The 11,578-nt window shown below is 56.8% G+C and overlaps 1 protein-coding gene across 1 annotated transcript; it reads left to right on the top strand.

Moving 5' to 3' along the window:
• Positions 1-630: 630 nt before the first annotated feature.
• On the top strand, positions 631-3,480 carry LOC131096353 (serine/threonine-protein kinase pim-1-like). The gene is made up of 6 exons (XM_058044693.1): positions 631-813; positions 1,007-1,588; positions 1,711-1,761; positions 1,959-2,325; positions 2,949-3,125; positions 3,374-3,480. The coding sequence occupies exons 1-6, from the start codon at positions 631-633 to the stop codon at positions 3,478-3,480; spliced, it is 1,467 nt and encodes a 488-aa protein (XP_057900676.1).
• The last annotated feature ends 8,098 nt before the right edge of the window (positions 3,481-11,578 follow it).

Genomic DNA, 11,578 nt, shown 5'->3' on the forward strand with positions numbered 1-11,578 from the left:
GCCATCTCTTCACCACTGTCAGAGGTTTGATTTAATATTATTCATTTTTCATGCTTGTGAATACTTCACTTGTTAAATAAACTGGGTTTTTTTTCACTTTTCTCGAGGGAAGTCTTTTCCTGAACTAGTAGGGGGAGGGGCCATTTGAACTTGCTTTCTAGATGGACCCCTTTTGGAGATTTCCTCCCAAAATTTGCCCTAAGCCAGCACAGTCATCATGAAAATTTCACCAGTGGCGTAATTTCCCGGTGGCAATCTTGTGACAGAAGCTTGACCTTGTTCTCCATGAGAGATTCTTGGGAAGAGCAGACAGGAGAAGATTCCTGGAAAACTGAAACAGCTTTCCAGAAGTGAAATGAAAATGAAAAAAACAATCCAAGGTGCTTTCCTCTATTTATTTCTATGCTCCCCTTTTCTATGTTGCATCCCAGTAATTCCAGATGCACCTCACCTCTAAGATTGGTGATTTAGTGATTTTTAGGCACTAAAATACCATGAGCCACACACAGTTTTCCTTCCCCTGTTTTTACAGGAAAGCAACACTGGAGGTGTCAGTGCAGTGCTGGGCTCAGGTAGGAATCCTACCCCAAGGGAAGGTGCCCCGACAGTGTTTGACGCTCAGCAAGGACAATGCACAGCAACAAGCAAGGGGATTGCTGTGCCAGTGTGCAGGAGTCAGGGCTCTGCATCTGCGCTCAGCGCTGCAAAGTTCCCGTGTTTGGGCAGACGGAGGGGCTGTCCCCGGGGCGCGCGGGGCTCGAACGTGGGGCTCGTGGGGCGAGCGGGGAACGGACACGGGGACGAACGGCCCCGGTGCTTCAGTTGCAGCGGCGGCAGCAGCAGCGGCGGCAGCAGTAGCGGCGGCAGAAAAAAGAGATATTTTGATTACTCTCTTTCTCTTCTCTCTTTCTTTCTCTCTCTCTCCCTTTCCCGCTCTCGGGCACCCTTCTCTCGGGGTCCCTTGCCCGGCGTTCCTCTCCTCTCCCCGCCTCCCTCTCCCCTGCAGGGCCGGGCCATGCCCCCGGCCCGCCCCCGGCCCCGGGCGGGGCTGCTCCGTGCCCGGCCCCGGCCGTCCCGCCGCGGTCTCGCCTCCGCCCGGCTCTGGCTGTACTGGCGGTGGCGCTGCCGGGCGGGCATCAGTGCCGGGGGCGGGGACGGCATCGCCGCCTTTTGCCACCGCCTGGCCCGACCCCGGCCCCGGCCCCGGCCCCGGCCCCGGCCCCGACCCCGACCCCGGCCCCGGCCCCGGCTCCTCCCGGGGCCCGCGGAGCACACACGCGGCGCGGCCGCTCCCGCCGCCTCCGCTGCGGCTTCCCCGGCCCGAGCTCCGCCGCTCGGCAGCGCGGCCGCCGGCCCCGAGCCTCCCGTGCCGCGTTCCCGGGAGCGAACGCCTGGGCATGGCCGGCCCGGGGCGGGTGAGGGGCGCTCGGGGGCCGTTGCTGGCCCCGGACCGAGCGCTGACAGCCGCGTCCCGCCCGCAGGGACGGCGCAGGAGGCCCTGCAGGAGCGGTACCGTCTGGGATCGCTGCTGGGGCGCGGCGGCTTCGGCAGAGTCTTCGCGGCCACGAGGCTCTCGGACGGCGCCCCGGTGAGCGGCGGGGCCGGCGGCGGGCGCAGGAGGAGGGGATGGAAGAGGAGGAGGAGGAGGGCGGAGGATGGGGCTCGCAGTGCGGGCGGCGAGCTCACCCCGCTGCTGCCCTTGGCTTGCAGGTGGCCATCAAAAGGGTGCCACGGAACCGCGTCCGGCACTGGGGCGAGCTGGTGAGTGAGCGGGGCCAGCAGCCGGGGCTGCCGGCCGGGGATTAGCCGGGGCCCGGCACGGTGGGAGCCACCAGGACGCCCCGAGGGAGAGCGGGCGTGGGGCCAGCGCAGGGCGCAGAGCATCCCGGGCTGGCTGAGGGCTTCCCCAGGCCTGGCATGGCATCGGCCCCACTGATGGCATCGTGCTCCTCCCGCAGCCCGACGGCACCAGCGCACCCCTGGAGATCGTGCTGCTGGCCAAGGTGTCCACTGGCTTCCCCGGTGTGGTCCAGCTGCTGGAGTGGCTCGAGCTCCCCAACTGCATCGTGATGGTGCTGGAGCGGCCAGAGCAGTGTCAGGACCTGCAGCGTTTCATTCGGGCACGGCGGTTCCTGCCCGAGGAGGAGGCGCGGGAGCTGTTCCGCCAGGTGCTGGAGGCCGTGCGGCACTGCACCAGCTGCGGGGTCCTGCACAGGGACATCAAGCCAGAGAACATCCTGGTTGACATGGACACCGGGCAGGCCAAACTGATTGACTTTGGCTGTGGCACCTACCTGCAGGACACAGTCTACACTCACTTTGCAGGTGAGCCTACACAGGGCTGTGCTCCCGCTGCTGACATCTCATGGCCCAACATCTCCCAGCCCAAGCTGGCTGTGGCAGCGGGGATTCTCCCTTTTGCTGCCAGTCAGGGCACTGAATCTTCAGCTGAGTTGCTTTAGAGCGGGGCTGGGTGGGCAGCCATCTTCCAGCCCTGCTGGCAGCCTTTGCCAGCCACTCTGCCCAGGACTAGGTCTGGGCTGGGGCAGCCAGCCCGACCAAAATCCCCGTGGGTGGGGTAGCAGAGAGGGAGGGCGGAAGCTGTGCCCCAGCCACTTTGGTGTGCAGATGAGAGGAAGGGCTTGGACTGCTCCACTCGCCCTGTTTCCCTTGGCTTCATAATATTTTTGGGGCAATGCAGGCAGGGAGGATAAGGGCAGGTTTTTTCCCCAGCATGGAGTGGGTTTTTCCTTTGCATGTCATGGTCGGGCCTAGCCAGGGCTGCCCTCTTCCAGCACCAGAGGCTTCTTTTCCAACCCTAACTTTGTGCACAAGTCCCAGGTGCTGGCGAGAGGGCAGTGGTCACCCTGTGTGCAGGCGCGGGGATGCTGGGGCCAGGCTCTGGGAGCAGCAGCATCCCCCTGATGAACTCCATCTGTATTCCATAGGAACACTGTCGTACAGCCCCCCAGAATGGAATGACTTTGGCTGGTACCATGGCGAGCCAGCTACCATCTGGTCCCTGGGCATCCTGCTGCACCAGATGGTCTGCGGGGAGCACCCTTTCAGGAGGGGCCAGAACCTCAGCTGGGGCCAGCTCCCGCTGCCACAAAGGCTCTCTCAAGGTGGATCCTCTTCTCTGGGCACGGGGGGAATGCCAGTGCTGGGAGCCAGCAGCGGGGTCGTGGGCATCCTGCTCTGGCAGCTGCTGAGGAGGTGGCACATGTCCTGCTCTCCTCCAAAACAGGGAATTGATGGGAAAGTTTAGGCCCAGCTCTGAGCACATCCAGCATGGCCTGGGCACGGGAATAGTGGGGTAAAGCAGACAGGAGCCTTCTCTGGCTGACCGTCACTTTCTGCTTTCTCTCCCCAGAGTGCAAAGACCTGATCAGGTGGTGTTTATCTGTGAACTCCTTGGACAGACCCGCACTGGAAGACCTGTGCTGTGATCCTTGGGTGTGGGATATTCCTCTGCCATAGAAGAAGGGAGAGAGCCACAGGCACACTTTGATCCAGAGCCCTGGTAAGTTCCTGCTCCACATATGCCTTGGCAGTCAGAAGCAAAGGAACCCAGAGCTTTTTGTGCTGCCAGTGTCACTGCACCGGGGTCATGGGATGGGAACACACAGCCCTTGTGCTGGAGCTGAGCTGCTCTGCCCAGCACTGGTGGCCGCCATCCCAGCTGGTTTTGCTTGTCCTGGTTCCCTGACAGCTGGGGCCCTGGGCAGAAGAGCCCTGAGAGCCTGGTCTGCCCCCAGGGAAGGAGAAGGAACCCCTGGAGAAGCTGTACCAGGTGGGGATGCTGCTGCTGCTGCTGCTGCTGGAGACAGCGAGGGTGACATCAGGGATGACAAGCTCTTCCTCAGCCTGGCCACGGGAGGCTGAAGGTGATGCACTTTGATTCTGGCACCTTCTTCAAAGCCAAACTCCACAGGGAATTTGCAGATGAGTCCCCACCCGAGGAAATTCTGCCAGATGTGGGCATGACCCAATGTGGCGGGGAACCAAAGGCTCTCCCTTTGCTGGGGCAGATGCACCTCATTCTTCAGTGGCTGCCCAGCTGCTTTTGGCAGGGCTGGGAGGAGGGGCTGGGGTGGGTACGAAATGGGAGTGGGCTCCTGGCTCTGCCAACAGCCCCCAGCACCCACCGTGCCCCGGGCTGGGGCTGGGGCAGCCAGCCCAACACAAACAAAGCCCCATGGTGGGAGCAGAGGTGGGGCTCCAGAACATGTGCGCAGCTGCTTTGCTGTGCAGGCAAGGAAGGGCTGGGCTGCTCCACTACCCTTGTATGCTTTGGGGTCACGGTGATTTTGGGGGGCAGTGCAGAGGGGAAGAGAGAAAGTGTGGGTTTCTCACAGCCATGGCTGGGTTTTTCCCTACCATGTAGGGGTTGGGCCTTCCTCAAGGCCCTGACAGAGATAAGAGTTTTTACCGTATTTCTTGTTTTCCCTTTTTGCATCTAATCTCTTTTCAATAATGTGTTGTTTGTTATTCCAGAGGAAGCATTTGAGGTGGTCCAGTGTGGATGGGGAAGTTCTTGGGAGCAGCCGTGGCGTGGATGGGCCGTGCTCTTGGAGAAGGCTGAGGCCATGGTTTGGGAGCAGCTTTTCTTCCAGCCGTGGGTGGTGTGAGGTGGGTCCCTGTGTGCTTGGCAGGGTGGGATCAGAGCTTTTGGGAGCTGGCAGCGAGCACAGGAGCATCCTGCTCTGGGCAGCTGCTGAGGGCTGGATGTGCCCTGGCTGGCTGCAGGCTGGGCACATGTGCTGCCCTCCTGCTCTGCTGCCAAAGACAGCAGGGATGGGCAGCTCTGGGCACAGCTCTGGGCACAGCCAGCATGGCCTGGGCACCGCAGGCCTTGGCACAAGGGCACAGGAGCCCTCAGCTGACGGGCGGTTTCTGCTTTCTCTTCTTGCAGCCGGGCTCTGCGGGTGCTGAGGCTGCCCTGGGCTCTGCCAGGGCTCTGCTGGGCTCAGCCCAGGGCCCAGCTGGGCTGGCTCTGCCCTCACATTGCTCTGACAGCTTTGCATCAGACGAGCTCGTTGCGAGCACAGCGCCTGAGCTTTCTGCTTTGGCAGGTGAGTGAGACTCTGCTGCAGGCCCAGAGATTGCAGCTGGGGACACACATCCAATTGGCAAGGACCCAAACTCTCCACAGTCCCAGCTGAAGGTCGGCATCTGTACAGGGTGTTTTGTCTGTCCCATTCTTCCTTCTTGACTGGCTGGAATTGTGCAATTGCACTTTGTTCCTCCTCTAGCAGTGCCAGGAGTGGGCCAAAGCTGGCGAGTGGGCCGTGCTCCTGAGGCAGTGCAGTCTGGAGCTAATGGATGGAGAATTGCCCTTCTGCACTTCCAAACCAGAGCAAAAAGCCGTAAGTGGGACTTTGTGACTCTAAGAAACTCTTGGCAGTTTCAAAGGGAATGTGCAGCTCATTCCCAGGCTGAGAAGGAAGGTCATCTTCTAAAGGATTTGGGCTTTGACAGAGTTTCCATTCCCAGTCCTGCTTGGAGCTGGAAGGGCACAAAGCAATTTCCTCTTGCTTCGAGCACAATTTCAAATACCAGTGTTGGGGACAAAGCCCCAAATCTTTTAAGAGGCTGCTGAGGTCAGTAAGATGGATCCATGCCATCAGCACATTTACAATGTAAAGAACTGAGTTCTCTTTTGAAAAAGATCATTTACCTCTTAATGCAAAGAATGTATCTTTGCATTTATGTTTTGGTTTTTTCACTAACATTGTGTTATGTTTTTTCACTAACACTTGGATTTTATTCTTATCTTTTACAATTTACCTATTTTTTTCTTTTTTCCTTTTTTTTCCCTCTAAATAGAAAACATGTCCTACAGAAGAAATGTCCTTTGCTCCTGATTCCCATGTGGAGCAGCTCCCTTCCTGCTGGCTGAGCTGCTCAGGCAGAGCCCAGCAGCTCCTGGCCCTGCAGGGCTGAGGCTTTTCCCCGTTGCTGGGCACAGACTGATGGAGCAGCACTGCTGAACACAGAGGGACCAGCAGCAGCTGCCTTTGGCCACCTGAGGCTCCAAGGCCCAAACTCTGAGCAGCCAGGGCTGGAAGAGACTGGCAGGATCTGATCTCTGACTCTGGGCCAGGGCTGCACAAATGACCCCACAGCAGCAGCAGCAGCAGCACATGGAGCTGACTCTGAGCACAGCCCCTGTCCCTCTTCCCTCCCGTGTGCAGCGGTGTCACAGCAGCCTGAGGCACCTGGGAGCCCCCAGTGCCAGCAGGGACTGGAGATGGCAGCCCTGGGCTCCTGGAGGCTGTGCAGGGAACGGAGCTGGGCACTCCCTGTCCATGGGGAGCTTCCAGATGGAAAAGGCTGCTGTGCCCAGGCAGCTGCAAGGGCACAGAAAGGAGGCTCTGGAGCACTGGATCTGTGCCAGTGCCACAGTCCTGGGCAGCAGCCAGTGAGCCCTGGGGGAACAGAGGGCACAGCAAGAGGGACAGAAGCAGGCAAGGGCAGAGACTGGAGAGAGCCAGGCCTGGGAGCAGGAACAGCTCCTCCATTGCGCTCTTGGAGAAAGCTCTTGGCTGGTTCAAAGCAGTGAAAGGCGTGAAGGGCAGAGAGGAGGCCACAGCAAACAATGCTCCTGTTTGCACAGCCTCCTCTCTCCGTGTCCCAGAAGGAATTGCATGGACTGTGTTCTTCTCTTTGAGCCGTCTCATTCAGCATGAGCAGCTCAGCACCAGGAGCTGAAGGAGCTGAAGCCCCTGGCCACAGGAGCTGGGCAAGAGGGAACTTTTGGAGCAAAGTACTGCTGCTAAAATAGCCCCAGCTGAATGCAGTGGATAGAATAATGGAATCACAGAATCCTTTCTGTTGAAAAAGCCCTCTGAGCTCAGCCAGTGCAGCCGCTCACCCAGCAGTGCCAAGCCCAGCACTAAAGCACGTCCCTGAAGTGCCAAGGCCTGGACACCAGCCCTGAGTGAGGCCTGGACAGCAGGCAGGCCCTGAGCCAAAGGTGGCCTCTGGATGAACCTTCCAAGCAAAGGTTATCTTTGTATCTGCTCCCTAATGAAATGGGCATAGTTTTTAGCACTGAGATTGATGTAGCCACTCATTAGTGAAACATGTATTGACCTTTGTGTATTTAGAAGCCAGACAAGGCCATGAAATCTGACATCTGGCCTTGTTTGGGGCTGTATGGTCAAAGTCACCTCCCTTGGTTCCTCCTTGAGCCCTGGCCAGGCTTTGGGAGGGACCCAAGAGGAGGATGAAAGCAGATGTTGCCACACTAGCAGTGCTGTCAGTTTGTTCATTCAGCACTGTCAGAGCTGGGCCCTCTCCCAGCAGGGTTGGAGTCTTACCTGGGGCTGGAGGCACCTGCAGGAATTCCCAGTGCCCAGGAGTGGCTCTGCAGCCCTTGGCTGTGACAGCTTCCCCAGCTGCTGTGTGGGTCTGGGGGATGGTAAAGGCTGAGGGTAAATGCTGCTGGATCTTTCCTAATCACTGCTGCAATCTGTGGTGGGGATGGTTGGGTGCATTGCTGAGCTGCTCCTTTTGTGATTCTTTGCTGCACTGAACTGCAGGAAATGACACTGATTGCTTCAGCTGGTGTCTGTGTCTTTGGTGCTGACCCTGCCCACTGGTAAAACAAAACTGGCCCAGTCTGGCCAGATCGCAACAAAATGTCACTTGTTCAGTGTAAATGTGAGGAATCAGTCCCATCAGAAATTCCCAGCTGGGAAGCCCTTCCCTGGAGTTCCCTGACTCTGGAGTGGGCTGAGGTCGGAGCCCCGTGTGGGCAGTGGGGCAGTCGGGTAAAAGAAGCTGCACTCCTGGATGGCTTCAAATGCATCCAAAAATTGCACATGGAAAAGGAAAAGACCTTGTGGGTTTGGGCAGACAAAGATGAATTTGTTGAGAGTACATAGGAAACAGCACCTTCAGAAGAAACAATTATGGTTGGAATGCTCCCACATGGAGCAAGAGAAGAAGGTTTTAATCTTGAGCTCAGATGCGTTTGTGCAAGTGAAATATCTATATACATAATAATTATATATGTATTTATAGTATAATAAGACCTCTATCTATTTTTATATATTTATTTATGTCTGTATCTATCTATATTTCTATATCACTATCTATTTATAAAATTATATAATAATGTGAAATAGTGCTGACAATACTAATTTGGTATCTTTGGCTGCTCAGGGATGTAACACTAAATACCCTACAAAATAGGATTGGCCAGGACCCTAATGTCAGTGGTCAACTTTGTGAGATTGTATACAATGAAAAAGGGAGAAAGGGAGGAAATTGGCTATTTTTGCAGGGGTTGCTGATACTGTGATGCAGAGTGCTTTGTCTGTTCCTGTGAAAAATACAGTGATTTTGCCTGCAGGGTTTTTCATGTACCAGGTTATGCACAAGCTGCAGGATTGGTTAAAAGGGTGAAGGGGTCGTTAAAAGAGCAGTTGGAAAAATGAGGAGATGGGAGCCTTTGCCCATGGAGAACCATCTCCCAGATGTGCTCCATGCCCTTCACAATGGCCCACTGGGGAAATGGAACCCCCTGGCTGTGCATGGCTGCCCCCAATTTGCAAATCCTGCCATGGGCAGTGAGACTTATGCTGCCTTGGAAATTGTTCTGGCTGTGATGGCCCCTGGCAGGGCCAGCCCAGAGGCTGCAGGGCTGGGCCTTCATGCATTGGAATTCATTAGGAAAAATTTAAAGCAAATGAGAGCTGTCAATTCTGAAACAGGAATTCAGATTCCTCCAGGACACTTTGCTTTGGTAACTGCTCCCTTGGAGCTTGGCCTTGCCAAGTGTTCCTGTCATGGCAGGAGGAAATGATGCAGAATATCCAGGAGAAATTACAGTAATTCTGTAAACAATAACAAACAAGATTGGATTATTCAACCCCATGACAGGGTAGCACAATTATTGATCTTGCAATTTTAAGAACGATTGTGAAAAAAGGAGATCCACCTCCAGTCACCACCATTTGTGGAGATAAAGGGTTTGGATGCAGCAGCCCTAATAATGGAGCCAGAGTGTGGGTCCAGAGGCCAAATGGCCCTCCCAAGGCAGCTGAAGGAGCAGCTCCTAGGAAGGACAACTCTGAGTCCTGAACCCTGGGCAGGAACAATGGGAATGCATCCCTGCAGCCAAGGATTCTGTGTGAGAACAAGTAGATCTGCCAGGATATTGTTTTATACATCCTGCCAGACCAGATCTCCCTGTTTGCCCCGAGGGCCCCTTTGGAACATGCTCTGATCCACGGGGCTCTGTGTGAAGGCTGCTGTGACACTGAGGGACTTGCACAGGAATTCCATCCAGGAGCCTGGGTGCCCCTCAGGGACTGGGACCCGGCCCCTTCCAGCCAGAGGGGAAAGGGCCCCCCAAGCCTTGTTAGCCACAGACAGCATGGTAAAGCTGAACAGCAAAGGGCCTGGGGGCATTATTCTGGAATTAAAAAGGTGCCAGCTCCAGTGACAACAGAATTCTTCTTCCTAACTCGAATGAGATTGAGAAAAAAGAATGAAGAACAGTGTCACTCAAGTACTACTGATGTCTGTAAGGTGTACCTTGATAGTCAGCCAGAATCTTTGTCTGCCACAAACACCTCTGGTGTTTCACCAAGGAATTGGTCATCAAAATGTAATGATGGGTTACGATGGATTGCTGAGCTTCTTTTGTAATTCTTTGCTAATGATGATGTGCTTTGCTGAGCTTATCCTTTTGTAAATCTCTGCAGCTGTGCATGATATAAATGACACAATTCCTTGAGTTGGTGTCTGTGTCTTTGGTAGTGACCCTGCCCACTGGTGAAACCGGGCCCCCTCTTGCCTAAGTGTTCCCTGGGAAGGCAAAAGCCCTCAGTCCAAAATTCCCCCCTTCCTCCCTGTTCCCCCCTTCATGCCCTGAGCATGATGTGCAGTGGTCTGGGCTATGCCCGGGGTCAGTTGGGGTCCCCTGTCCTGGCTGTGTCCCCTGCCCAGCTCCCCCGCAGCCCCAGCCCCTCCCCAGCGTGGCTGGACGAGGGGCAGGACAGGCCTTGGCTGTGCTGCAGCTCAGCAAGAACAAAACCATCTCTGCGTGCTCAGCGCTGTGCTCAGCACCCGGCCCAGCAGTGTCTCAGTGCCAGGGGCTGTGCCCTCAGTCCCTGCCAGGGGTTTCCATGGCAACTGCCAGGCCAGGTGACCCAGGTGTCCCCCCAGTGCCGGTTGCCATGGAAACAGTGCCCAGCCCCGCCCCTTTCTGTCTGGCTGACCTGGCCTTTGGCCCTGGCAATGCCGGTGGCTGCTGGTTCCTGGTGCCTGAGTGGCCAGCGCGGCACAGGGCAGGTGGCCATGGCACAGCCCCCAGCAAGGGATCCCCTCTGGCTCTGGGCACTGACACCAGCCCTGAGCAAGGGCCCAGGGCAGCTTTCCATGGCCACCAACCATCACAACGGGGCCGGGCATTGGTTGCCATGGCACCAAACCAAGGAAAGGGTCCCCGTGGACGTTGCCATGGCCCCTGGTGGCACCAAGGAGAGTCACTGCAATTGTATCTGGAACAGCCCTGGCACTGCTTTGTCCCAGGGTTGCCATGGCAGCTGAGGACAGACACAGCTGGTGCTCTGCAAGGGCCCTGGGGCAGATGGGAAGGAGCAGCAGAGCAGGGGCTGATCCATCCCCAGTGCGCTGCACAGCCCAGGGCAGTGTCCCAGAGCGTCCTCATGCAGCTGCCAACAACATCCCCCCTCTGCAGCCCTGGCCTCTCCCCCAGCTCACAAAGGTGCCCCATCCTTGCAGGCTCTCACACGGCAGCACTGGCTCAGCAGCCCCTGATTGCATTGCACACAGCAGGGGGAGCACCCCCATGCTGTTGGTGTGGGGACATGAACCTGAGGGAGCACAAATGCCATCAGCCCCTGGGGCCAGCAAGGGCTGGGGGACACCAGGGAAACCACTCAGCTTTGTCCTGGCCTCTGCACTCAGCCAGAAAGTTTGTTCCCGTCAGCTGGGAGTTTCCTGTGCCACAGCAGATGCTGTTGCTCAGAGCCAGGGCTGCCTGGCAGCCACTCCCAAAATGCCCTGAGCATTTCCCTGGCTTCACCTTTGCTTTCTTTACTCTTCCTGATACAAATTTCTTCTAATTCCCCACACCAGGGGACCCAGAACTAGACATAGCACTCGAGGTGCTGCCCAACCAGTGCCCAGCACAGGGAAAGAATCCCTGCCCTGCTCCTGCTGGCCACACCATTCCTGATCCAGCCCAGGAGCCATTGGCCTTCTTGGCCACATGGGCACTCTGCTGCCTCATGCCCAGCCTGCTGTCCATCAGTCCCTGCAGGTCCCTTTCTGCATGGCTGCTCTCCAGCCACTCTGTCCCCAGCCTGTAGTGCTGCAGGGGTTGTTGTGGCCAAAGTGCAGGACCCGGCACTTGGACTTGTTCAACCTCACCTTGTTGGATTTGGTTCCTGGATCCAGCCTGTCCAGGGCCCTCTGCAGAGCCCTCCTACCCTCCATCAGATCCACACTCACACCCAGCTTGGTGTCATCTGCAGATTTGCTGATGTTGGACACAATCCCCTCATCCAGACCATTCCATGCAGACTTTGGAATCCAC

Source organism: Melospiza georgiana, unplaced genomic scaffold (genome assembly GCF_028018845.1).
Source record: "Melospiza georgiana isolate bMelGeo1 unplaced genomic scaffold, bMelGeo1.pri scaffold_29, whole genome shotgun sequence".
In the NCBI taxonomy this organism is placed as follows: Eukaryota; Metazoa; Chordata; class Aves; order Passeriformes; family Passerellidae; genus Melospiza; species Melospiza georgiana.

Coding starts and splice junctions, on each gene's coding strand:
- LOC131096353 (XM_058044693.1), top strand. CDS start 631: ATGCACAGCAACAAGCAAGGGGATTGCTGTGCCAGTGTGCAGGAGTCA. Junction 814..1,006: donor CACGGGGACGAACGGCCCCG/GTGCTTCAGTTG, acceptor TCTCCCCTGCAG/GGCCGGGCCATGCCCCCGGC. Junction 3,126..3,373: donor GCCACAAAGGCTCTCTCAAG/GTGGATCCTCTT, acceptor TTCTCTCCCCAG/AGTGCAAAGACCTGATCAGG.